This window comes from Hyla sarda, chromosome 7 (assembly GCF_029499605.1).
Source record: "Hyla sarda isolate aHylSar1 chromosome 7, aHylSar1.hap1, whole genome shotgun sequence".
In the NCBI taxonomy this organism is placed as follows: Eukaryota; Metazoa; Chordata; class Amphibia; order Anura; family Hylidae; genus Hyla; species Hyla sarda.
In genome coordinates, this window is record NC_079195.1 from 230508951 (window position 1) to 230536877 (window position 27927).

At 44.4% G+C, this 27927-nt stretch overlaps 1 protein-coding gene across 11 annotated transcripts in view; it reads left to right on the forward strand.

Annotated features, from left to right (window-relative positions):
* The window catches only part of SZT2 (SZT2 subunit of KICSTOR complex), a 167548-nt gene that overhangs the window by 128974 nt on the left and 10647 nt on the right, over nucleotides 1-27927 (forward strand). For 5 of the 11 annotated variants that reach the window (XR_008846705.1, XM_056533036.1, XM_056533042.1 and 2 more), the window contains 10 exons: nucleotides 495-677; nucleotides 2180-2438; nucleotides 6114-6193; nucleotides 8148-8270; nucleotides 11137-11339; nucleotides 11516-11594; nucleotides 12500-12583; nucleotides 12665-12739; nucleotides 22606-22665; nucleotides 26344-26750. Coding sequence is in view for 10 of the 11 variants with exons in the window: in XM_056533036.1 (XP_056389011.1) it covers nucleotides 495-677; nucleotides 2180-2438; nucleotides 6114-6193; nucleotides 8148-8270; nucleotides 11137-11339; nucleotides 11516-11594; nucleotides 12500-12583; nucleotides 12665-12739; nucleotides 22606-22665; nucleotides 26344-26750 (1553 nt within the window). In the remaining variant the exon portion in view is untranslated. Of the gene's footprint in view, nucleotides 1-494; nucleotides 678-2179; nucleotides 2439-6113; nucleotides 6194-8147; nucleotides 8271-11136; nucleotides 11340-11515; nucleotides 11595-12499; nucleotides 12584-12664; nucleotides 12740-22605; nucleotides 22666-23321; nucleotides 26751-27927 lie in introns of those variants that run through there. The other 6 variants (XM_056533040.1, XM_056533043.1, XM_056533046.1 and 3 more) reach the window with 4 other exon arrangements.

A 27927-nucleotide genomic window follows, 5' to 3' on the forward strand; every position in this document is an offset into this window, starting at 1 on the left:
AGCAGCTGCTAAGTACTGGAAGGGTTAAAGAGTACTCCGCCCATACACATCTTATACCCTATACAAAGGAAAGGGGATAAGATGTCTGATTGCGGGGAAGCCCCGCGATCTCTGCTTCAGCACCCCAGACATCCGTCCGGATGACTGGCGATGCGGGGCGGAGACTTGTGACATCATGACCACGCCCCCTTAATGTAAGTCTATAAAAGGGGTGTGACTGCATTGAGGGGCCGTGGCCCTGATGTCACAAGCGGGCGTGACCGTGACATCACGAGCCTCTGGCGCTGCACCTAATGCTCTAAACGAATGCCTTTGGGTAGGGGGATAAGATGTATAGGGGCGGCGTACCCCTTTAATATATTTAAATAGAAATAATTTACAAATCTGTATAACTTTTTGCCACCAGTTGATTTGAAAACATTTGTTTTCCACCGGAGTATCCCTTTAATCCCCCTCTGTGGGTCGGATTCTCATCTCGGTCTTCCTTCCTGTAGCTGACCCTGTACACGTACAACTGGTCTTCAGACCTGGGCTCTTCCCTAAGCCGCTCCCTGGTACGTCTGGTGCAGTGGCAGAACGCCCGGGCTCACGTGGTGCATTGTCTGCTCAGTCAGAAGTTGGGACTCTTCCATCACTACTGTTTTTCGGACACCCCCTGGCACGAGGAGAGCAAACAGGTAACTCAGGTGTAGGAAATGTGCGGCCGCTGGTCCTGCATTATATGATAGGCGTATTGTGAGTGAGGTTTAAAGTGGCACTCCGGTGATAAGTGCTCGAACAGCGGGGGACTGACTGCTGGCACGTCCCCCATAATGAGTACAGCGCTCGGCTTTCTCCATTAATCGCTATCAAGTAATGCTGCTTCATTACAACAGGAGACACGGAAAACCACATTCAAGCAAAGGTTGGAGTCCCAGGGGTCAGACTATATAATATATATATATATATATATATATATACACACTATACAGATAAGCATTATCCTAAGATACTCACTATATACAGATAAGTATCAGCCTAAGATATTCACTATATACAGATAAGTATTATCCTAAGATATTCACTATATACAGGTAAGTATTATCCTAAGATATTCACTATATACAGATAAGTATTATCCTAAGATATTCACTATATACAGATAAGTATTATCCTAAGATATTCACTATATACAGATAAGTATTGTTCTAAGATATACAATATATACGGATAAGTATCATCCTAAGATATTCACTATATACAGATAAGTATCATCCTAAGATATTCACTATATACAGATAAGTATTGTCCTAAGATATTCACTATATACAGATAAGTATTATCCTAAGATATTCACTATATACAGATAAGTATTATCCTGAGATATTCACTATATACAGATAAGTATTATCCTAAGATATTCACTATATACAGATAAGTATTGTTCTAAGATATTCACTATATACAGATAAGTATTGTCCTAAGATATTCACTATATACAGATAAGTATTATTCTAAGATATTCACTATATACAGATAAGTATTATCCTAAGATATTCACTATATACAGATAAGTATTATCCTAAGATATTCACTATATACAGATAAGTATTATCCTAAGATATTCACTATATACAGATAAGTATTATCCTAAGATATTCACTATATACAGATAAGTATTATCCTAAGATATTCACTATATACAGATAAGTATTATCCTAAGATATTCACTATATACAGATAAGTATTATCCTAAGATATTCACTATATACAGATAAGTATTATCCTAAGATATTCACTATATACAGATAAGTATTATCCTAAGATATTCACTATATACAGATAAGTATCATCCTAAGATATTCACTATATACAGATAAGTATTGTCCTAAGATATTCACTATATACAGATAAGTATTATCCTAAGATATTCACTATATACAGATAAGTATCGTCTATGTATTGGCCTATGAGAATAAAGCAGTTTCTCTTAATTAATGTGCCTCCAGCTGTTGTTAAACTTCAACTCCCATCTTCCTGGTAATTGTAGATTTCCATCAGCAGGAGGGCCACGTGTCCTGTAGACTGTATACGGGATTCCATCATTGTGTTGGTCATTTCGCTTTTGTGCCGTGCACAGTTCTCCTTGTATCTCCTATAGACCTGGTCATGGTTTTTCTCTTTTTTTTTCTCTTCCCAGGATCCCAACCTGCTTAATTCCACCTTAGAAGTTGACTCTCTTATCAAGAGCCCCACCCCGCCCCCGCACAAGGAGAATACGCGTCTGGGGACCTCCGCCCGCAGCCTCCCGTCCTTGCACTATCCCCCAGACATTGTGCCTTTTGATGAGGTTCTCAGGGACGTCATACCTGTAAAACCCATGCACCTGTCCCCGGAGGTGGACACCGTCTCCCGACATGGAGCGCAGTTTCTGGAAATTAAAACTACAGAAAGGAGAGGTGAGACGAGAGAGGGGAACAGAGAAGACTTATTAAAGGGGTACTCCGGTGGAAAACTTTTTTTTTTTTTTAATGAACTGGTGCCTGAAAGTTAAACAGATTTGTAAATGACTTCTATTAAAAAAATCTTAATCCTTTCAGTACTTTTTAGCAGCTGTATGCTACAGAGGAAAATCTTTATTTTTTGAATTTCTCCACAGTGCTCTCTGCTGACACCTGCTGCCCGTATCAGGAACTGTCCAGAGCGGGAGAAAATCCCGATAGCAAACCTATGCTGCTCTGGACAGTTCCTGACAGGGACAGAGGTGTCAGCAGAGAGCAGTGTGGTCAGACTGAAAAGAAATTCAAAAAGTAAAGAACTTCCTCTGTAGAATACAGCTGCTAATAAGTACTGAAAGGATGAAGATTTTTTTAATAGAAGTCATTTACAAATCTGTTTAACTTTCTAGCACCAGTTCATTTGAAGAAAAAAAAAAGGTTTTCCACCGGAGTACCCCTTTAAAGGGGCATGCTATCCACAGGATAGGCATAAGAAGTCAGTGGTGGTTGGGGTGTTCGATCTCTGGACCCCCCACGATCACTAGAACAGGGCACCGACTCTCTCCGCTGATTGTAGCAGTAGGTCAGTCTGCGCCCTATTCATTTTCTATGGGAGCACCAGAGATACCTGAGCTCTTTACTCGTGTATCTCCAGCACTCCCATAATGAATGGAGCAAATGCCGATCCACTGCTACGTCTTCGAGAATAGAGGGGGGGGTCCCATATGTGAGCCCCCCCCCCCCCCCCCCCACGATATGGCTATTATACCCTTTCCTGTGGATAGGGGATACATTTTAGGGGCTGAAATACCACTTTAAATAAACAGAGTTGGGCTAGGGCTCCATGGCAACTTTTGCTTACGGCAGTGTTTCCCAACCAGGGTGCCTCCAGCTGTTGCAAAACTACAACTCCCAGCATGCCTGGACAGCCAAAGGCTGTCCAGGCATGCTGGGAGTTGTAGTGTTACAACAGCTGGAGGCACCCTGGTTGGGAAACACTGGTTTACGTTAAAATCACACATTTCTTACTATGATGGTCACATGACCTCACTGGTTACACCATTACGCCAGGTTCACACTACACTGCACGTTCCGCTGCCTGAGTGTAAAATGCGGGGGAATGGGTTTTCCGTTAACCTATTAACACTGTGGAATTTATGTCTGATCTAAAAATTCTGCCAGAATATTGATCTTGCTCAATGTTCTGGCAGAATCCGCGCCGCAGACATTGCCGTCTTATCGGGACGGCAATGTTTTCCGCCCGCGGGTTCTGTAGTGTGAAACCGGCCTTACATGGGGAAAATGTTGGAATCCTTGAAACGGTTGCAAAACTTTTTCCCCCTAAGGGGACTCCAGTAAGTTTGTGTTCCGGAAATCACCATGGCGTCCGAGCCTACAGAGACCATACAGAAATAAAACGTCATCTGGAAATATTCCAGAGGCTAAAAACAGTCTTAACCCCTTAAGGACGCAGGACGTAAATGTACGTCCTGGTGAGGTGGTACTTAACGCACCAGGACGTACATTTACGTCCTAAGCATAACCGCGGGCATCGGAGCGATGCCCGTGTCATGCGCGGCTGATCCCGGCTGCGGGCGTCCGCCATTAACCCCTCAGGTGCCGGGATCAATACAGATCCCGGCATCTGCGGCAGTTTGCGATTTAAATGAACGATCGGATCGCCCGCAGCGCTTCTGCGGGGATCCGATCATTCATAACGCCGCACGGAGGTCCCCTCACCTTCCTCCGTCCGGCTCCCGGCGTCTCCTGCTCTGGTCTGTGATCGAGCAGACCAGAGCAGAAGATGACCGATAATACTGATCTGTTCAATGTCCTATACATAGAACAGATCAGTATTAGCAATCATGGTATTGCTATGAATAGTCCCCTATGGGGACTATTCAAGTGTAAAAAAAAATGTAAAAAAATGTAAAAGTAAAAGTAAAAAAAAAGTGAAAAATCCCCTCCCCCAATAAAAAAGTAAAACGTCCGTTTTTTCCTATTTTACCCCCAAAAAGCGTAAAAAACATTTTTTATAGACATATTTGGTATCGCCGCGTGCGTAAATGTCCGAACTATTAAAATAAAATGTTAATGATCCCGTACGGTGAACGGCGTGAACGAAAAAAAATTAAAAAAGTCCAAAATTCCTACTTTTTTAATACATTTTATTAAAAAAAAATTATAAAAAATGTATTAAAAGTTTTTTTTATGCAAATGTGGTATCAAAAAAAAGTACAGATCATGGCGCAAAAAATGATCCCCCATACCGCCGCTTATACGGAAAAATAAAAAAAGTTATAGGTCATCAAAATAAAGGGATTATAAACGTACTAATTTGGTTAAAAAGTTTGTGATTTTTTTTAAGCGCAACAATAATATAAAAGTATATAATAATGGGTATCATTTTAATCGTATTGACCCTCAGAATAAAGAACACATGTCATTTTTACCAGAAATTGTACGGCGTGAAAACAAAACCTTCCAAAATTAGCAAAATTGCGTTTTTCGTTTTAATTTCCCCACAAAAATAGTGTTTTTTGGTTGCGCCATACATTTTATGATATAATGAGTGATGTCATTACAAAGGACAACTGGTCGCGCAAAAAACAAGCCCTCATACTAGTCTGTGGATGAAAATATAAAAGAGTTATGATTTTTAGAAGGCGAGGAGGAAAAAATAAAAACGTAAAAATTAAATTGTCTGAGTCCTTAAGGGGTTAAAGGGGTATTCCAGGAAAAAACTTATATATATATATCAACTGGATCCAGAAAACTAAACAGATTTGTAAATTACTTCTATTAAAAAATCTTAATCCTTTCAATAATTATCAAGTTGAGTTGTTGTTTTCTGTCTGGCAACAGTGCTCTCTGCTGACATCTCTGCTTGTCTCGGGAACTGCACAGAGTAGAAGAGGTTTTCTATGGGGATTTGCTTCTAAACTGGGCAGTTTCTGAGACAGGTGTCATCAGAGAGCACTTAGACAGAAAAGAACAACTCCACTTCAGCAGCTCATAAGTACTGGAAGGATTAAGATTTTTTTTTTTTTTTAATAGAAATACGGTAATTTACAAATCTGTTTAACTTTCTGGAGCCAGTTGATATATAAAATAAAGTTTTTTCCTGGATAAACCCATTAATATTATTAATATAAAAATAAATAAATATAATAAATGTTATAATAATTATAATAAATAAATAATAAAGAAATAATAGATATTATAATAATAATAATATATTTTTATTATATTAGGTTTTAGCTAGATAAAGTACAATTGGTCTATACATAACAATAATACTTATTATATTTACATAATACTTTTATTTGTCGTTATGATTGTTAACGTGTGTTTGAGCCCATTATACTCCCATAGTGCAGGGGATTGTATTTATTTTGCGTTTGTATACGTACTAAAAAATTTTATTAAATAAAAAGTATGAAAAAAAAAATTCTATTTCCCACAACTGAGGGTCTGCTACATTGTAGACATCGCATTGAAGAACTCATTTATATAATCTCGGAGGACCTCTTTAATTGGGGCGGAATTGTCCTGTAGTTTATTATGTGTGCATTTAAGCTTTTATCACCTTTATTTAAGTTTTTTACATTTTAATTATCTTTATTTTGTTTGCAGAGGTGGAGAAACAACTTAAGATCGAAAACCTGTTTGTCACCTGGCAGCAGAGATCAGCGCAGTCTAACATGCCGATCAGTGTGAGTGACGCTTATCGCCCCCCCTGAAGCCTCTGTCAACTTTTTCATAAAAAAGTGCAGGACACTATACAGCGGAGACTAATAAGTGACGCGTTTTAGGCATACATTCCATGCGTACCTGAAACGCGTCATTATTATTTATTGTGTCCTTAAAGGGGTAGTCCAGCGCGGAAAAACGTATCCCCTATCCTAAGGATAGGGGATAAGTTTCAGATCGCGGGGGTTCCGACCGCTGGGGCCCCCTACGCGATCTCCTGTACGGTGCCCCGGCTCGCTGGCCAGATAGCGGGTGTCGACCACCGCACGCCCCCTCAATACATCGCTATGGCAGAGCCTGAGATTGCCGAAGGCAGCGCTTCGGCTCTGCCATAGAGTTGTATTGAGGGGGCGTGTCAGCCGCTGCTTCGTGCGATGGTCAACACGCCCCCTTCCCGCGGGCTGCCGGGCCCCGTACAGGAGATCGCGGGGGGGCCCCAGCGGACGGATCCCCTGCTATCTATAAGTTATCACCTATCTTTAATCTTTGGATTAAAGCAGTGTTTCCCAACCAGGGTGCCTCCAACTGTTGCAAAACTACAATTCCCAGCATGCCCGGACAGCCGTAGGCTGTCCGGGCATGCTGAGAATTGTAGTTTAGCAACAGCAGGATGGCTGCTTGTTGGACACCAACTTGGCTCCATTCACATCAATGGAACTAAGCTGCAATACCGGACACAACCTGAGGACAGGAGTGGAGCTGTTTGTGTAAGTAAAGGTTTTTATCCGAGAATAGACAGAGTTAATTTCTTCGAAAACAACATTGCCCCTGACCTCATGTTGTGTGTGGCATTACAGATTGGCTTCCATTCACATCAATGGATCTGAGCTGCAATACCGCACACAACCTGAGAACAAGAGGGGAGCTGTTTCTGTAATTAAAGGTCGTTATCCAGGAATAGAAAGACAGAGTTAATTTCTTCCATTCTCTTTTAAGTAATTGAGATGCAATACCGCACACAACCTGAGGACGGGGTGGCACTGTTTTTGTAATTAAAAAATATTTTTTTTGTTTTATAATCCTTGATAACCCTTAAAGAGCTAGCAACCTATTATTCTACTTGCTGCCCCGTCCTTCCATGCAACCACCGCACCTATGTTGGGACACCTACCATCTCTACTATTTGCAGTTGTTATCATCTCCTAAGGCCCCTTTCACACCACAGGTATCGTCCTGTAAAAAAAACCTCCGTTATTACTCCGGGCAAAAAGTACTGAAAACGGCCGTCAAAAAATCCCCATTCATGTCAATGGGATTTTTCGACCATCCTTTTGCATCAGGTATGTCCGTTTTTTTTACTAATTTCCGTTATTTTTGCCGGCACAAAAGATGGTGCATGCCCTAATTTTTGGACCGGCAAAAATAATGAAAGTGAAAAAATGGCCGTTAAAATTTTACATTGAAGTCTATGGGAAACGGATATTAAAAAAAAAAAAAAAAACATCCCTTATCATCCGTTATTGTCCGTTTATTTTTTAACATCGGTTTTTTTTTTTTTTTTTTTTTGCTGAGCATGCTCAGTACAGCTTTACCAAAATAAAAGGGTTAAAAACCTGATTAAAAAAACAGGATGTATCTGGTAATAACGGACGAACAACATCAGGTTTTTTTAAGAAAAAAACCATTAAAAATAAAGGATGATGTCATCAGTTATCATCAGTTATTGCATCCTTTTTTTTTCCATCCATTATTGTAAAATAATGGCAGTAAAAAATCAGGATGATACCTGTAGTGTGAAATGGGCCTAAGTCAGTGTTTCCCAACCAGGATTCCGCCAGCTGTTGCAAAACTACAACTCCCAGCATGCCCGGACAGCCAAAGGCTGTCCGGGCATGCTGGGAATTGTAGTTTTGCAACAGCTGGAGGCACCCTGGTAAGGAAACACTGTCCTAAGTATTGTCTTTTTTGCTCCTGCAGGCTGCAGACCTGGACACTCTGAAGCAATCCGCCCGGCTGGTCCATTACTGCGCCACCCCGCTGCTGTTTGATCCGTCGTTTCAGGCGCAGGTCCAGAATGACCAGGGCAGGAGTGAAGGAAAGGTGGGTGTGCCAGTTTTCTTGCCAATACTTTTAGGCTGTGTTCACACGTTGTAGTCTTATTCACGGTACTGCAGCGGTTTGACTGTGATTATTTCCGCAGCGCAACAGTAAAGCAATGAAGCTGCAACGTGTGAACACAGCCTTAGTGCTGTAGACTCTAACAGGCTGCACGTCTTGTAGATAGGATCATTTCTAGGGATGCACCGATATTTCAGCCACCGAAACATATGGAACAAAAATTGTGTTTTCGGCCTCGGGCCCAAAATATTGGGGGCGTGGCTTAAAATAGGGCGTGGCCTGCAACCAGTGTGCCTCCAGCTGTTGCAAAACTACAACTCCCAGCATGTCCAGACTGCCTAAAGCCAATGTTTCCCAACCAGTGTGCCTCCAGCTGTTGCAAAACTACAACTCCCAACATACCCGAACAGCCTAAAGCCTATGTTTCCCAACCAGTGTGCCTCCAGCTGTTGCAAAACTGCAACTTCCAGCATTCCCACACAGCATTAGCCTAGTGTTTCCCAGCCAGTGTGCCTCCAGCTGTTGCAAAACTACAACTCCCAGCATACCCGAACAGCCTAAAGCCAAAGTTTCCCACCCAGTGTGCCTCCAGCTGTTGCAAAACTACAACTTCCAGCATTCCCACACAGCATTAGCCCAATGTTTCCCAACCAGTGTGCCTCCAGCTGTTGCAAAACAACAACTCCAGCATACCCGAACAGCCTAAAGCCAATGTTTTTCCCAAACAGTGTGCCTACAGCTGTTCCAAAACTACAACTTCCAGCATTCCCACACAGCATTAGCCTAGTGTTTCCCAACCAGTGTGCCTCCAGCTGTTGCAAAACTACAACTCCCAACATACCCGAACAGCCTAAAGCCTATGTTTCCCAACCAGTGTGCTTCCAGCTGTTGCAAAACTAAAACTTCCAGCATTCCCACACAGCATTAGCCTAGTGTTTCCCAACCAGTGTGCCTCTGGCTGTTGCAAAACTAAAACTCCCAGCATGCCTGGACAGCCGTTGGCTGTCCGGGGCATGCTGGGAGTTATAGTTTTGCAACAGCCAGAGGCACACTGGTTGGGAACACTGCTTTATTCTATAGAAAAGTGTAGGACACAATACAGTAGAGGTGAGAAAAAGTGACGCATTTCAGGTACACATGCCCGGGTCAGGAGTTTTCAGCATTGCCCGTCATTATGCTGCTGCTCAGAGGCTCTTACATCGTCTGCCCAGGGACTGGCACCCAAGGCCCCTGAGACCACTTAAACTCCAGCCGGCGGCTCATCAGAGCTAAACGATGCTTTGGTACTGTCATGCTTGCTCTTTCTGTGACCTCACTTAAGTTATAGTCCAACATGCTGGGAGTTGTAGTTTCCGTTTGGGACAACTGCAGAGCAATAGTAACTAACTGTGAAGTAGATCTCTCCTTCAGGACCTAGTGGATATCTGTTCCCTTCCAAATCAATTATTATTTGATGAATACATTGAAGTGAATAACACGTAGTACAGAAATCCTTCCTTTATTACAACATTACACAGGGGGTTATAAAGACTTCAGAATTAACATAAATTACCACCCACATTATCGATTAATTACTAGTGACGCGTGCGTGTTAGTCTACGTGTACGTAGTTTTGTCATGCGCAAGTTTGACTTGTTTTTCTTCTAAGCGCTAAGCGATTATTAACTTTATATTCTTCTCCTAAAATATCCAAAATGTCAGTTTGACATGACCCTTACCTCTCTGCAAACAGTTCAATCTTGATAGTGCAGGCTACACTGGTGGGTGAAGATGATTTGTCAGGTCAACTAATTATAGCAAAAGAACTAAGCAGAAGTAAAATATGACATTTTATGTCTATTAAAATATATATGTATATGATTATATGTGTATTAAATCCATTACAATATCCCCCCCTTAAAATGGCTATTTTTACATTCTTTCCCTAACATCTAGCCTATCTTATCTGTCCTATGTACTTCTCCAACTCTTTTTCTTCTTGCTGTACGTTAGATGAGTCCTGGCTATTCCATGACCCCCCCCCCCCCCTTGCCACAGACCTTGTACATAGGTTTTCAGCTGCTGTCCCTTACATATACAATGATTCTGTATTCGGGAATTTCTGTAATGGGGTATATGGTCCATCATGGTATTCTTCATAGTCGAGGTTCGACATCATAGGAGTAGCATTGTCCATGGCTTTTTCACACATCTTCTTCACACATCTTCTTCACACATGGCAGCACACAACAGATGATAAATGCAAGGATGATAAGAATTGTTAGAATTGTTATTCCTATTTGAATCAACATCTTTAGCCCCAGGTGGTCCCAGGGGTCTGACATTCCAGAAATTCTTTTAAGTTCCAATGAAAGGCTTTCTAACTCTTTTATGGCTATGATTACCTTACCGTTGGGTCCTATGTTATCTGGGATGTATGTACAACAGGTGTCCCCAAACATTTTACATACTCCCAGCATTCCCGTACACAGCCTATGGCTCTGCAGCTGAGCCAAAACTATAACTCCCAGCATGTTGCATTATACTGTACTGTACTGTACTATACTACTATATAGTAGAACATGCTGGGAGTTGTACTTTTGGTTTGGATCAGCTGCAGAGCTATAGGCTGGAGTTGTAGTCAGTGACTAACTACAACTCCCAGCATGCCCTAACACAGCCTATGGCTCTGCTGCTGACACTAAATTAGCAGTACATTTTTTTCTTCACGGAGGCGGGGCAAGTCCTTCTCGGGTTTCGGCCATGGCCAATTTTCTATTTCAGCCCACAATTTTCATTTTGGTGCACCACCAATAATTTCCTAAACCTACAGATAACATGTCATATTTTTTTTATAATTATTTTCTAGAAAAGACACCGATCGAATGACTCCGGTACGTCCGGCAGAGATCGTAGTCACAGCTGTGATTCTGCGGACATGCCCCCCAACAAAGCTAAAGAAGAACCCTGGCTGCTGGAACTGTGCACCGCCTTCATGCAGCAATACATTCAGTACTTACAAAGTACCGGATTTATACTTGTGCAGCTGCGCCCTGCCTCCCCCGCTCGCAGGTGAGTGCCCATCATGTGACTGCTGAGTCGCTGCATTTTTCAGTTACATTGGTGCCCCCTAGTGATCATGTATATTCCCTGCAGTCAGGGATATCCATTATTACTGCAGCCCTATGCAGAGCTGAGCCCCGTCATGTAAGATTCCGGTCCCATTTTCCATATTTTTATATTTGCAGTACGGCGCGTATTAGAGCGGTGGCCTCTCTGGCTCCAGAGAACAGAACATCCAAACCCAAGAATGAGGGCAGTCCTAAGGTAAGTCCTGTCCCCCCAATCTTATTATACAGGGGAAGGAGGGCAGGTAGGGACCCTCCAAGGGGCAGATATCAAACTGCATTGAGGTTCAGTCTGCTAAAGTGAAAAACGAGAAAGAAAAGGGCGAGCACTGCGATATGCAGAACTATCCAAAACTACAACTCCCAGCATGCCCGGGCAGCCTTAGGCCAGTGTTTCCCAAGCAGTGTGCCTCCAACTGTTGAAAAACTACAATTCTCAGCATGCCCAGACAGCCCTAGGCCAGTGTTTCCCCACCAGAGTTTCTTCAGCTCCCAGTATGGCCAGTGTTTCCTTAACAGTGTGCCTGCAGCTGTTGCAAAACTACAACTCCCAGCATGCCCAGACAACCTTAGGCCAGTGTTTGCTTACCAGTGTGGCTCCAGCTGTTGCAAATCTACAACTCCCAGCATGTCCAGACAATCTTAGGTCAGTGTTTCACAACCAGTGTGCCTCCAGCTGTTGCAAATCTACAACTCCCAGCATGCCCAGACAGCCTTAAGCCAGTGTTTCCTTACCAGTGTGGCTCCAGCTGTTGCAAATCTACAACTCCCAGCATGCCCAGACAATCTTAGGCCAGTGTTTCCTTACCAGTGTGCCTCCAGCTGTTGCAAATCTACAACTCCCAGCATGCCCAGACAGCCTTAAGCCAGTGTTTCCCAACCAGTGTGCCTCCAGCTGTTACAAAACTACAACTCCCAGCATGCCCGGACAGCCGTTGGCTGTCCGGGCATGCTGGGAGTTTAGTTTTGCAACAGCTGGAGGCGTACTGTTGGGGAAACACTGATTTATTCCATAGAAAAGTGCAGGACTGCAGTGGAGGGTTATACTGCAAAGGTGCATTCATTATGGTGGAGTCTTAACGTCATTAATGTATCTGTATCCAGCAGAGTACAAGCTCCGCAGTGACCACGTACCACCTGCAGAGGGCGCTGCCTGGAGGAATCGTGCTGATGGAACTCTCCTTTCAGGTCGTAAAGAAGAGAGTGATTGGGTATGCTGGGTGCAGTAGTGCTCGTCACGTTGTTCTGATTATTTCTTCTGCCCCGCAGGGATGTTACTTCTGTGTGAAGCAATACGCTCTGGAATGTTCCCGTATACCGATGGGCCAATCTGTCAACTCCCAGGTACTGCGCAAATGTCTGCTGCCCATATCTCCTATACACTCAGTGATGTCACCGCTGATCTCTAGTGATGGATAGGCTGTATTCTCAGTGATGTCACCGCTGATCTCTAGTGATGGATAGGCTGTATTCTCAGTGATGTCACCGCTGATCTCTAGTGATGGATAGGCTGTATTCCCAGTGACGTCACCGCTGATCTCTAGTGATGGATAGGCTGTATTCCCAGTGACGTCACCGCTGATCTCTAGTGATGGATAGGCTGTATTCTCAGTGATGTCACCGCTGATCTCTAGTGATGGATAGGCTGTATTCTCAGTGATGTCACCGCTGATCTCTAGTGATGGATAGGCTGTATTCTCAGGGATGTCACCGCTGATCACTAGTGATGGATAGGCTGTATTCTCAGTGATGTCACCGCTGATCTCTAGTGAATGTATAGGCTGTATTCTCAGTGATGTCACCGCTGATCTCTAGTGATGGATAGGCTGTATTCTCAGTGATGTCACCGCTGATCTCTAGTGATGGATAGGCTGTATTCTCAGTGATGTCACCGCTGATCTCTAGTGATGGATAGGCTGTATTCCCAGTGACGTCACCGCTGATCTCTAGTGATGGATAGGCTGTATTCCCAGTGACGTCACCGCTGATCTCTAGTGATGGATAGGCTGTATTCTCAGTGATGTCACCGCTGATCTCTAGTGATGGATAGGCTGTATTCTCAGTGATGTCACCGCTGATCTCTAGTGATGGATAGGCTGTATTCTCAGGGATGTCACCGCTGATCACTAGTGATGGATAGGCTGTATTCTCAGTGATGTCACCGCTGATCTCTAGTGATGGATAGGCTGTATTCTCAGGGATGTCACCGCTGATCTCTAGTGATGGATAGGCTGTATTCTCAGTGATGTCACCGCTGATCTCTAGTGAATGGATAGGCTGTATTCTCAGTGATGTCACCGCTGATCTCTATGGATAGGCTGTATTCTCAGTGATGTCACCGCTGATCTCTAGTGATGGATAGGCTGTATTCTCAGTGATGTCACCGCTGATCTCTAGTGATGGATAGGCTGTATTCTCAGTGATGTCACCGCTGATCTCTATGGATAGGCTGTGATGTCACCACTGATCTCTAGTGATGGATAGGCTGTATTGTCAGTGATGTCACCGCTGATCTCTAGTGATGGATAGGCTGTATTGTCAGTGATGTCACCGCTGATCTCTAGTGATGGATAGGCTGTATTCTCAGTGATGTCACCGCTGATCTCTAGTGATGGATAGGCTGTATTGTCAGTGATGTCACCGCTGATCTCTAGTGATGGATAGGCTGTATTGTCAGTGATGTCACCGCTGATCTCTAGTGAATGGATAGGCTGTATTCTCAGTGATGTCATCGCTGATCTCTAGTGATGGATAGGCTGTATTCTCAGTGATGTTACCGCTGATCTCTAGTGAATGTATAGGCTGTATTCTCAGTGATGTCACCGCTGATCTCTAGTGATGGATAGGCTGTATTCTCAGTGATGTCACCGCTGATCTCTAGTGAATGGATAGGCTGTATTCTCAGTGATGTCACCGCTGATCTCTAGTGATGGATAGGCTGTATTCTCAGTGATGTCACCGCTGATCTCTAGTGAATGTATAGGCTGTATTCTCAGTGATGTCACCGCTGATCTCTAGTGAATGGATAGGCTGTATTCTCAGTGATGTCACTGCTGATCTCTAGTGATGGATAGGCTGTATTCTCAGTGATGTCACCGCTGATCTCTATGGATAGGCTGTATTCTCAGTGATGTCACCGCTGATCTCTAGTGATGGATAGGCTGTATTCTCAGTGATGTCACTGCTGATCTCTAGTGATGGATAGGCTGTATTCTCAGTGATGTCACCGCTGATCTCTAGTGATGGATAGGCTGTATTCTCAGTGATGTCACCGCTGATCTCTAGTGATGGATAGGCTGTATTCTCAGTGATGTCACCGCTGATCTCTAGTGATGGATAGGCTGTATTCTCAGTGATGTCACCGCTGATCTCTAGTGATGGATAGGCTGTATTCTCAGTGATGTCACCGCTGATCTCTAGTGATGGATAGGCTGTATTCTCAGTGATGTCACCGCTGATCTCTAGTGTATGGATAGGCTGTATTCTCAGTGATGTCACCGCTGATCTCTAGTGAATGTATAGGCTGTATTCTCAGTGATGTCACCGCTGATCTCTAGTGATGGATAGGCTGTATTCTCAGTGATGTCACCGCTGATCTCTAGTGATGGATAGGCTGTATTGTCAGTGATGTCACCACTGATCTCTAGTGATGGATAGGATGTATTCTCAGTGATGTCACCGCTGATCTCTAGTGATGGATAGGCTGTATTCTCAGTGATGTCACCGCTGATCTCTAGTGATGGATAGGCTGTATTCTCAGTGATGTCACCGCTGATCTCTAGTGAATGGCTAGGCTGTATTCTCAGTGATGTCACCGCTGATCTCTAGTGAATGGATAGGCTGTATTCTCAGTGATGTCACTGCTGATCTCTAGTGATGGATAGGCTGTATTCTCAGTGATGTCACCGCTGATCTCTAGTGATGGATAGGCTGTATTCTCAGTGATGTCACCGCTGATCTCTAGTGATGGATAGGCTGTATTCTCAGTGATGTCACCGCTGATCTCTGGTGAATGGATAGGCTGTATTCTCAGTGATGTCACCGCTGATCTCTATGGATAGGCTGTATTCTCAGTGATGTCACCGCTGATCTCTAGTGATGGATAGGCTGTATTCTCAGTGATGTCACCGCTGATCTCTAGTGAATGTTTAGGCTGTATTCTCAGTGATGTCACTGCTGATCTCTAGTGATGAATAGGCTGTATAGTCAGTGATGTCACCGCTGATCTCTAGTGATGGATAGACTGTATTCTCAGTGATGTCATCGCTGATCTCTAGTGATGGATAGGCTGTATTCTCAGTGATGTCACCGCTGATCTCTAGTGATGGATAGGCTGTATTCTCAGTGATGTCACCGCTGATCTCTAGTGATGGATAGGCTGTATTCTCAGTGATGTCACCGCTGATCTCTAGTGATGGATAGGCTGTATTCTCAGTGATGTCACCGCTGATCTCTAGTGATGGATAGGCTGTATTCTCAGTGATGTCACCGCTGATCTCTAGTGATGGATAGGCTGTATTCTCAGTGATGTCACCGCTGATCTCTAGTGTATGGATAGGCTGTATTCTCAGTGATGTCACCGCTGATCTCTAGTGATGGATAGACTGTATTCTCAGTGATGTCACCGCTGATCTCTAGTGATGGATAGGCTGTATTCTCAGTGATGTCACCGCTGATCTCTAGTGATGGATAGGCTGTATTCTCAGTGATGTCACCGCTGATCTCTGTGGATAGGATGTATTCTCAGTGATGTCACCGCTGATCTCTAGTGATGGATAGGCTGTATTCTCAGTGATGTCTCCGCTGATCTCTAGTGATGGATAGGCTGTATTCTCAGTGATGTCACCACTGATCTCTAGTGATGGATAGGCTGTATTCTCAGTGATGTCACCGCGGATCTCTAGTAAATGGATAGGCTGTATTCTCAGTGATGTCACCGCTGATCTCTAGTGATGGATAGGCTGTATTCTCAGTGATGTCACCGCTGATCTCTAGTGATGGAGAGGCTGTATTCTCAGTGATGTCACCGCTGATCTCTAGTGATGGATAGGCTGTATTCTCAGTGATATCACTGCTGATCTCTAGTGATGGATAGGCTGTATTCTCAGTGACGTCACCGCTGATCTCTAGTGATGGATAGGCTGTATTCTCAGTGATGTCACCGCTGATCTCTAGTGAATGGCTAGGCTGTATTCTCAGTGATGTCACCGCTGATCTCTGGTGAATGGATAGGCTGTATTCTCAGTGATGTCACCGCTGATCTCTATGGATAGGCTGTATTCTCAGTGATGTCACCGCTGATCTCTAGTGATGGATAGGCTGTATTCTCAGTGATGTCACCGCTGATCTCTAGTGAATGTTTAGGCTGTATTCTCAGTGATGTCACCGCTGATCTCTAGTGATGGATAGGCTGTATTCTCAGTGATGTCACCACTGATCTCTAGTGATGGATAGGCTGTATTCTCAGTGACGTCACCGCTGATCTCTAGTGATGGATAGGCTGTATTCTCAGTGATGTCACCGCTGATCTCTAGTGATGGATAGGCTGTATTCTCAGTGATGTCACCGCTGATCTCTAGTGATGGATAGGCTGTATTCTTAGTGATGTCACCGCTGATCTCTAGTGATGGAGAGGCTGTATTCTCAGTGATGTCACCGCTGATCTCTAGTGAATGGATAGGCTGTATTCTCAGTGATGTCACCGCTGATCTCTAGTGATGGATAGGCTGTATTCTCAGTGATGTCACCGCTGATCTCTAGTGATGGATAGGCTGTATTCTCAGTGATATCACTGCTGATCTCTAGTGATGGATAGGCTGTATTCTCAGTGACGTCACCGCTGATCTCTAGTGATGGATAGGCTGTATTCTCAGTGATGTCACCGCTGATCTCTAGTGATGGATAGGCTGTATTCTCAGTGATGTCACCGCTGATCTCTAGTGATGGATAGGCTGTATTCTCAGTGATGTCACCACTGATCTCTAGTGATGGATAGGCTGTATTCTCAGTGATGTCACCGCTGATCTCTAGTGATGGATAGGCTGTATTCTCAGTGATATCACCTCTGATCTCTAGTGATGGATAGGCTGTATTCTCAGTGATGTCACCGCTGATCTCTAGTGATGGATAGGCTGTATTCTCAGTGATGTCATCGCTGATCTCTAGTGATGGATAGGCTGTATTCTCAGTGATGTCACCGCTGATCTCTAGTGATGGATAGTCTGTATTCTCAGTGATGTCACCGCTGATGTCTAGTGATGGATAGGCTGTATTCTCAGTGATGTCACCGCTGATCTCTAGTGATGGATAGGCTGTATTCTCAGTGATGTCACCGCTGATCTCTAGTGAATGGATAGGCTGTATTCTCAGTGATGTCACCGCTGATCTCTAGTGAATGGATAGGCTGTACTCTCAGTGATGTTACCGTTGATCTCTAGTGATGGATAGGCTGTATTCTCAGTGACGTCACCGCTGATCTCTAGTGATGGATAGGCTGTATTCTCAGTGATGTCACTGCTGATCTCTAGTGATGGATAGGCTGTATTCTCAGTGATGTCACCGCTGATCTCTAGTGATGGATAGGCTGTATTCTCAGTGATGTCACCGCTGATCTCTAGTGATGGATAGGCTGTATTCTCAGTGACGTCACCGCTGATCTCTAGTGATGGATAGGCTGTATTCTCAGTGATGTCACCGCTGATCTCTAGTGATGGATAGGCTGTATTCTCAGTGATGTCACCACTTATCTCTAGTGATGGATAGGCTGTATTCTCAGTGATGTCACCGCTGATCTCTAGTGATGGATAGGCTGTATTCTCAGTGACGTCACTGCTGATCTCTAGTGATGGATAGGCTGTATTCTCAGTGACGTCACCGCTGATCTCTAGTGATGGATAGGCTGTATTCTCAGTGACGTCACCGCTGATCTCTAGTGATGGATAGGCTGTATTCTCAGTTATGTCACCGCTGATCTCTAGTGATGGATAGGCTGTATTCTCAGTGATGTCACCGCTGATCTCTAGTGATGGATAGGCTGTATTCTCAGTTATGTCACCGCTGATCTCTAGTGATGGATAGGCTGTATTCTCAGTGATGTCACCGCTGATCTCTAGTGATGGATAGGCTGTATTCTCAGTGACGTCACCGCTGATCTCTAGTGATGTATAGGCTGTAATCTCAGTGATGTCACCGCTGATCTCCAGTGATGGATAGGCTGTATTCTCAGTGATGTCACCGCTGATCTCTAGTGATGGATAGGCTGTATTCTCAGTGATGTCACCACTGATCTCTAGTGATGGATAGGCTGTATTCTCAGTGATGTCACCGCTGATCTCTAGTGATGGATAGGCTGTATTCTCAGTGATGTCACCGCTGATCTCTAGTGATGGATAGGCTGTATTCTCAGTGATGTCACCGCTGATCTCTAGTGATGGATAGGCTGTATTCTCAGTGATGTCACCGCTGATCTCCAGTGATGGATAGGCTGTATTCTCAGTGATGTCCCTGCTGATCTCTAATGATGGATAGGCTGTATTCTCAGTGATGTCACTGCTGATCTCTAGTGATGGATAGGCTGTATTCTCAGTGATGTCACCGCTGATCTCTAGTGATGGATAGTCTGTATTCTCAGTGATGTCACAGCTGATCTCTAGTGATGGATAGGCTGTATTCTCAGTGATGTCACCGCTGATCTCTAGTGATGGATAGGCTGTATTCTCAGTGATGTCACCACTGATCTCTAGTGAATGGATAGGCTGTATTCTCAGTGATATCACCGCTGATCTCTAGTGATGGATAGGCTGTATTCTCAGTGATGTCCCTGCTGATCTCTAGTGATGGATAGGCTGTATTCTCAGTGATGTCACCGCTGATCTCTAGTGATGGATAGGCTGTATTCTCAGTTATGTCACCGCTGATCTCTAGTGATGGATAGGCTGTATTCTCAGTGATGTCACTGCTGATCTCTAGTGATGGATAGGCTGTATTCTCAGTGATGTCCCTGCTGATCTCTAGTGATGGATAGGCTGTATTCTCAGTGATGTCACCGCTGATCTCTAGTGATGGATAGGCTGTATTCTCAGTCATGTCACCACTGATCTCTAGTGATGGATAGGCTGTATTCTCAGTTATGTCACCGCTGATCTCTAGTGATGGATAGGCTGTATTCTCAGTGATGTCACTGCTGATCTCTAGTGATGGATAGGCTGTATTCTCAGTGACGTCATAGTTATCTGATGTGACTCGGGTCATTTCTACCATTAGTGACATCTCTTCCATGTGACTTTATATCCATCTGGAGGAGGGGACCCCATGAATTGTGGTTGTTGTGTTAGTGACGGTGGATGCAGGTGGCTGAGCGCTCTTCTCCATTGAGAGTGTTTACATGGCTGGTAACAAGGTAATGTGGCGCAGATTTATATTTCTGTAGGCGTATATGGCCTCTCAGCGCTCCCGTCACTGCTGATCTAAGGCGCTGCTGCTCGTCTGCACAGATGTTGTGATTACCGGTAATTGGTCCCGCAGATTATTACTGTATAGAAGGAGGCGAAGGGTTTATATAAGTAACAAGAACCAGGAGAGAAAGAGGAGAAATACAATGTTCAGATCTAATCATAATATTACTGATCCTGTATTATACCCCAGAGCTGCACTCACTATTCTGCTGGTGGGGTCACTGTATATACATTACATTACTTATCCTGTACTGACCCTGAGTTATATCCTGTATTATACCCCAGAGCTGTACTCACTATTCTGCTGGTGAGATCACTGTGTACATACATTACATTACTTATCCTGTACTGATCCTGAGTTATATCCTGTATTATACCCCAGAGCTGTATTCACTATTCTGCTGGTGAGGTCACTGTGTACATACATTACATTACTTATCCTGTACTGATCCTGAGTTATATCCTGTATTATACTCCAGAGCTGTACTCACTATTCTGCTGGTGAGGTCACTGTGTACATACAATACATTACTTATCCTGTACTGATCCTGTGTTATATCCTGTATTATACTCCAGAGCTGTACTCACTATTCTGCTGGTGAGGTCACTGTGTACATACATTACATTACTTATCCTGTACTGATCCTGAGTTATATCCTGTATTATACTCCAGAGCTGTACTCACTATTCTGCTGGTGAGGTCACTGTGTACATACATTACTTATCCTGTACTGATCCTGTGTTATATCCTGTATTATACCCCAGAGCTGTACTCACTATTCTGCTGGTGAGGTCACTGTGTACATACATTACATTACTTATCCTGTACTGATCCTGAGTTATATCCTGTATTATACTCCAGAGCTGTACTCACTATTCTGCTGGTGAGGTCACTGTGTATATACATTACATTACTTATCCTGTACTGATCCTGAGTTATATCCTGTATTTTACTCCAGAGCTGTACTCACTATTCTGCTGGTGAGGTCACTGTGTATATACATTACATTACTTATCCTGTACTGATCCTGAGTTATATCCTGTATTATACCCCAGAGCTGTACTCACTATTCTGCTGGTGAGGTCACTGTGTATATACATTACATTACTTATCCTGTACTGATCCTTTGTTATATCCTGTATTATACCCCAGAGCTGTACTCACTATTCTGCTGGTGAGGTCACTGTGTACATACATTACATTACTTATCCTGTACTGATCCTGAGTTATATCCTGTATTATACTCCAGAGCTGTACTCACTATTCTGCTGGTGAGGTCACTGTGTACATACATTACATTACTTATCCTGTACTGATCTTGAGTTATATCCTGTACACTTGTTTGTATACATGAGAAACTTTTTGTTTAACTTTCTGCTGTCAGTGAATGGAAACATCCCATGCGGACCTAATACTTCTCACAGCTGATATTTTGCTACAGTTTATTCCGTCTAGTCTTTTACTGATGGGTTCTCTGTGTATGGGAACATTTATAGATACATCCAGGGGCTGAGAAAATCCTCCTGACCTACAACTTTGTGGTTTGCTACAAATGTATCAACTGAGTCCTCCTTAGATAATCTTTTTATTTATTTTTTTGCTTGAGTTTTAGGCTGATACATTGTAACAGAGATTTATGCAACAGTGTTTCCTAATCAGGTTGACTCCAGCTGTTGCAAAACTACAACTCCCAGCATGCCCGGATATTCGTTAGCCACTTTTTCCTAACCATTGTGCCTCCAGCTGTTGTAAAACTACAACTCCCAGCATGCTCGGACAGCTTTTGGCCACTGTTTCCTAACCATTGTGCCTCCAGCTGTTGCAAAACTACAACTCCCGGCATTCCCGGACAGCCTTTGGCCAGTGTTTCCTAACCATTGTGCCTCCAGCTGTTGTAAAACTACAACTCCCAGCATGCCCGGACAGCTTTTTGGCCACTGTTTCCTAACCATTGTGCCTCCAGCTGTTGTAAAACTACAACTCCCAGCATGCCCGGACAGCTTTTGGCCACTGTTTCCTAACCATTGTGCCTCCAGCTGTTGTAAAACTACAACTCCCAGCATGCCTGGACAGCTTTTGGCCACTGTTTCCTAACCATTGTGCCTCCAGCTGTTGCAAAACTACAACTCCCGGCATGCCCGGACAGCCTTTGGCTGTCTGGGCATGCAGGGAGTTGTAGTTTTGCAACAGGTGGAGGCATGCTAGTTGTTAAAGCATGGCCAAAGGCTGTTTGGGCACTCCGGAAGTTGTAGTTTTACAACAGCTGGAGGCACCCTGGTTTGGAAACACTGGCCAAAAGCTGTCCGGGCATGCTGGGAGTTGTAGTTTTTCAACAGGTGGAGGTATGCTAGTTGTTAAAGCATGGCCAAAGGCTGTTCGGGCACTCCGGAAGTTGTAGTTTTACAACAGCTGGAGACAGCCTGGTTGGGAAACACTGGCCAAAGGCTGTCTGGGCATGTGGGTCATTGTAGTTTTGCAACAGCTGGAGGCACACTGGTTGGGGAACACTGTTTTAGACGAAATGCAATTACAACAAGCCCTCAGCTCTGAGAAGTTTTGGATCAGGACAGGTTTTTCAGCCTGAATGTTTCCGTTCACTGACAGCCAGCAGATCTTGAGCAGTTAGATGTCACGTGCAACTAGGTGAACAATCCCTCGAAGTGGTTTTCTGCAGAAGCTCCAGATGTCCGTGTGTCTTGTGGGTGTAGCGGCAGCGTGGTCCTCTGTGTACATGTCTCCCGTCCTCTCTTTATCAGGGCACTCTCTCCATCCGAACCCATTGCCGGAGTACGGCCGAGAGCGCCTCCGAGTCCGCGGTACGTCCCCCCCCCCCCTCCCCCCGCACGTCTCTCACCCTTAGGTGCTGTGCAGTGTTATGTGTCGTCTGCCGCCTGTCACGCTCCCTCCCCGGCCCTGTCCTGTGTGTTTTGTGTCACATTAACCCTTCGTGTGACACTGCGCTTCTGCACAAGATCCCGGGGGTCCTCGGAATACGTCAGGGGGGTGTGGGGGTTATTTGTTCCCTCCGTCCTGCTGGGCTATAGGCAGTGATTCGGTGTTGGTGTCGGGCAGATTGCACAGATGGCAAGACACGATTAATTTGCCATCTTGGCCGCTTGGATGAGGAGAAGCAGCGCAGGCAGCGGCCCCTCCGGTGACGGCCCGACGATGCGCCGCTCGCAACCTCAAGGGGGAGCACTGTGGTAAATTTGGTGATGGTGCAATAGGGGGTCCGCACAAATGAGAGGCTCCGGTGGTCGCTTGGTAATATAAAGTGTCTCCCCCCCCCCCCCTGAACAGGTGAACCAATATTCATGATGGTGCCGCCTGATGTCAGTGATGTCATAAATTGGCGCTGTCGGTAAAACGACCAAAATTCTGTTATTTAGAGGTAACGGAAGCCAAATATGGTATGGTCATGTGACCCTTGTGTCTCCCCTTCCCCTTACACATCATCCTAATGGTTCCGCAGCTGAATTTACATAACTTTGCAACGTCAGAAAAATTCCTTTAATCCGGAATGAACAAGACCCAGCGTGGCGAATTATCGGAAAGCTTATAGAAAAGTCCGTAGATCTCCGGATTTCCCTTCTGTAAGATGTCGTGTTCCATCCCGCAGTGTCAGGTTGAATTCGGAGGACGTTCTGGATTATCAGATAAGTGGATTAAAGGAATTTCTCTTTATTTATCTTGTATTCATCTGGAGTCACAGAACAGACGCCATCGGTGCCTGGATATAGCGGTGGTGTCCAACCAGGGTGCCTCCAGCTGTTGCAGAACTACAATTCCCAGCATGCCCGGACAGCCAACGGCTGTCCGGGCATGCTGGGAATTGTAGTTTTGCAAAAGCGGAAGGGCGGAATTTTAGACATACACTTTTCCCATATGACGGAGCTACCAAGCCTCTGAGATTCGTGTGAACGCAGCTTTATCCTATATTAGAAAATCAGAGCTAATTTATTCCCCCCAAAAAAGGCTCCACCCCTGTCTTCAGATTGTTTGTGGTATTGCAACTTGGCTCCGTTCATTTCAGTGTAATTGAGCTGCAGTACCACACACAACCTGAGAACAGGGGGGGCGTTGTTTATGGAAGAAATAAACAGTTTTTTTCTATTCGTTTCTCAACCAGTGTGCCTCCAGCTGTTGCAAAACTACCAATCCCAGCATGCCTGGACAGCCTTTGGCTGCTTGGAATTGGTTTTGTAACAGCTGGAGGCACACTGGTTGGGAAACACTGTTCTAGTCGCATCCAAAGCTGCTTCTTTAACTCATGTACACCAACAGACATTTCTCTGTGTTGTAGTGCATTGTAGTGCATTGTGGGAAAGCTACATTTCCTTAGGGGCAGTGTTTCCCAAGCAGTGTGTTGTAAAACTACAACTCACAGCATGCCTGGATAGCCAAAGCCTGTTTTGGCATGCTGGGAGTTGTAGTTTTGCAACACACTGCTTGGGAAGCACTGCCTTATGTTGTGTTCAAATATGTCCAGCAATCGACAGCCAACACATGATGCAAAATGCCGGATGTATTACATATGGTGCCCCCCTGGTGGTCTTAGAGGGGGAGACCTGTCAACTAGCCGGATCGAAAGACTGCAAACCCTAAAATCAATACCGACCCAAGATCAAACCCTTAATTCAATACAGACCCCCAGACCAAACCATAAAATCAATACAGACTCCAGAGTAGACCCTAAAATCAATATAGAACCCAGACTGAGCCCTAAAATCAATACAGACCCCAGACCAAACCCTAAAATCAATACAGACCCCAGACCAAACCCTAAAATCAAGAGACCCCAGACCAAACCCTTAAATCAATACAGACCCCAGAGTAGACCCTAAAATCAATACAGACCCCAGACCAAACCCTAAAATCAATAGAGACCCCAAGCAAAACCCTAAAATCAATACAGACCCCAGACAAAGCCCTAAAATCAATACAGACTCCAGACCAAACCCTAAAATCAATACAGACCCCAGACAAAGCCCTAAAATCAATACAGACTCCAGACCAGACCCTAAAATCAATACAGACCCCAGACAAAGCCCTAAAATCAATACAGACTCCAGACCAGACCCTAAAATCAATACAGACCCCAGACAAAGCCCTAAAATCAATACAGACTCCAGACCAGACCCTAAAATCAATACAGACCCCAGACAAAGCCCTAAAATCAATACAGACTCCAGACCAGACCCTAAAATCAATACAGACCCCAGACAAAGCCCTAAAATCAATACAGACTCCAGACCAGACCCTAAAATCAATACAGACCCCAAAACAAACCCTAAAATCAGACACCAGACCAAACCCTAAAATCAATACAGACTCCAGACCATACTCTAAAATCAATACAGACCCCAGGAATAACCCTAAAATCGATACAGACTCCAGACCAAACCCTAAAATCAATCCAGACCAAACCCTAAACTTTAAAATAGACCCTAAAATTAACCAGACCCTTAAATTAATCAGACTACAGACCAGACTCTTACCCTGTCCTCAGGCCTTGTGTGGTAAACTAGTAATTTATATATATATTTTTTCAATCTGATGAACCCCCCTGGAGCCTGATATACATGAACTCTCCTTTCCTATGCATTGCAGCATGTTATGCTCTGTAGAGCCACAGGGGGCAGCAGAGTCTTGTCGGAGATAACATGAAGGTAACAGGGTTTTGAATGCAGCTTCGGATATGAGTGATAAGGGCTCGTTCACACTAAGGGATTTCCCTGCGGAGTCATCTTGATCTCACTGGGATTCTGCTGATCAGTGCACAATATGGACGTTCCATAGCTGAACTTCAAATGCAGAATAACACACACATTAGGCACCGATTTCGGAGTAGTGTGAACGAGACTTAAAGGGGTACTCCACTGGATAACATTTTTTATTTTTTTTAAATCAACTGGATTTGAAAATTACTTATTAAAAAATATGAATCCTTCCACTACTTATCAGCTGCTGTATGCTCCACAGGAAATTCTTTTATTTTTGAATTTCCTTTCTGTCTGACCACAGTGCTCTCTGCTGACACCTCTGTCAATTTAAGGAACTGTCCAGAGCAGGAGCAAATCCCCATAGCAAACATCTGCTGCTCCTGACAGTTCCTGACACAGACAGAGGTGTCAGCAGAGTGCACTGTGGTCAGAGTGGAAAGAACTACACAACTTCCTGTTGAGCATATAGCAGCTGATAAGTACTGGAAGAATGAACATTTTTAAATAGAATTAATTTACAAATCTGAATAACATTCTAGCACCAGTTGATTAAAAAATAAATAAATAAATAAAATAAAATGTTTTCCAGGGGAGTACTCCTTTAAGTAGGTCCAGATGAGCACAAGGTAAATAAAGCAAAGTTTTGTAGATTGACGAGCGCATCTGGCTCCATCTGGTGAATGCTCATGAATATTGGGTCCCCTCCTGAAGGTGATGCGGTGGTCACAGAGGTCTCCATGATACGCTGTATAACACGTTGTCTCTCTGCAGCTTTCCATGCTCTTCACTCAGGAGTGTGACAAGGTGCGGGACCTGATGCACGTCCATTCCTTCAGCTACGACTTCCACCTGCGGGTCGTCCACCAGTATCTGCTGGGGTCCAGCATGTCCCTCAGACAGGGCTATGACCTCGCCAGTTTCCTGCAGCTCTTCATCTCCCAGCACCCTGACATCCCCAAGTACGGGCGCAACCACGTCTACCAGGACCTGCTGTCCGTGCCCACCGAGATAATCGCCGCCCACCAGCTGTACAACTACATCGCAGACCACGCCAGCACCTACCACATGAAGCCCCTGAGGATGGTTCGCCCTTCCGTCCTCGGCAGCAACGGCAAGAAGAGCGGTGGGGGCGGCAGCGGCGAGCAGAACGAGTACGGCCTTGTGTCCATCTGGAACAGGTGAGTCCCGCAGCCGTGTCTGTGCCGGACCTGATGACTCCATCACAATCTTCATGAACCGTGGTGGAGTTGTCTGGTAATTCGGTACAACACGCGCCTGATTATCACCATTTCCTGGCTGACCAATAGGAAGCTACAGTATTCCATTCACTCAATATGTCATAAGTCACATGGTCTCCAGGGGGCATGGCTGTGCTGCAGTGCATGAGTGCATAGCATTACTTCAGTAAATCCCTTCCACCCTCATAGCCACGCCCCCCTGGAGACCATGTGACTTATGACATATCGTCTTTAGCCGCATGGAATGCTGGGAAAGGTCAGAGACAACAGTAAAATAAAAAGACTTCCACTACGGAGGTAATAGAAACAAATTACATTGAATTATAACTTTGCATCAGGGGCTCAAATGCTAAAGAAATAAAAATAAAAAGCTGGAATACCCCTTAAACATAGATGTGACTCCTTTGTATAGATCAGTGTTTCCCAACCAGGGTGCCTCCAGCTGTTGCAAAACTACAACTCCCAGCATGCCCAGACAGCCGTTGGCTGTCTGGGCATGCTGGGAGTTGTAGTTTTGCAACAATTGGAGGCATTCTTGTTGGGAAACATATATATATAGAGATATATATTTATATACTCACCATTGGTCAAGTCCACGGTGCAGCAATAAAATTACTTCCCCAGCTTAAAGGTTATGTTTACACAAGGGTGATATTCTCAAGATTCAGACGCAAAAACTGCTGCTCCAAATTGTGCGGCTTTCGTTCCACATTTAATGGAGTTTCAATAGGTGTAAAAAAAAATAAATAATAAAACACAAAACTGGGGGCAACAAAACATATAATAAATGAAGATAGACACCAGGACGTGATGCATAACAGAAAACATATCAACCCCAACATTTATTCTGTCCCGACGCATTTCGTTCCCTTTTATTGACAGCAGGATTCATCAGGGGACAACAGAGGCACAGATCATAATCTGAAAGAGAAAAGAGATAACATGGCTTCAATGCTTGTTAAGCAAACCACCTGGTGTCTCATGGCCTGCATCAGAAGGGGGCATCGGTATCCTGCGGTCCTCACCCTTCACATCTTAAGGGAACCTAAGTGTGCGGTCCATATTTTGGACCATGGCATTTCGGTTTTCATGATGGATTGCTTATTAGTAAACAAAG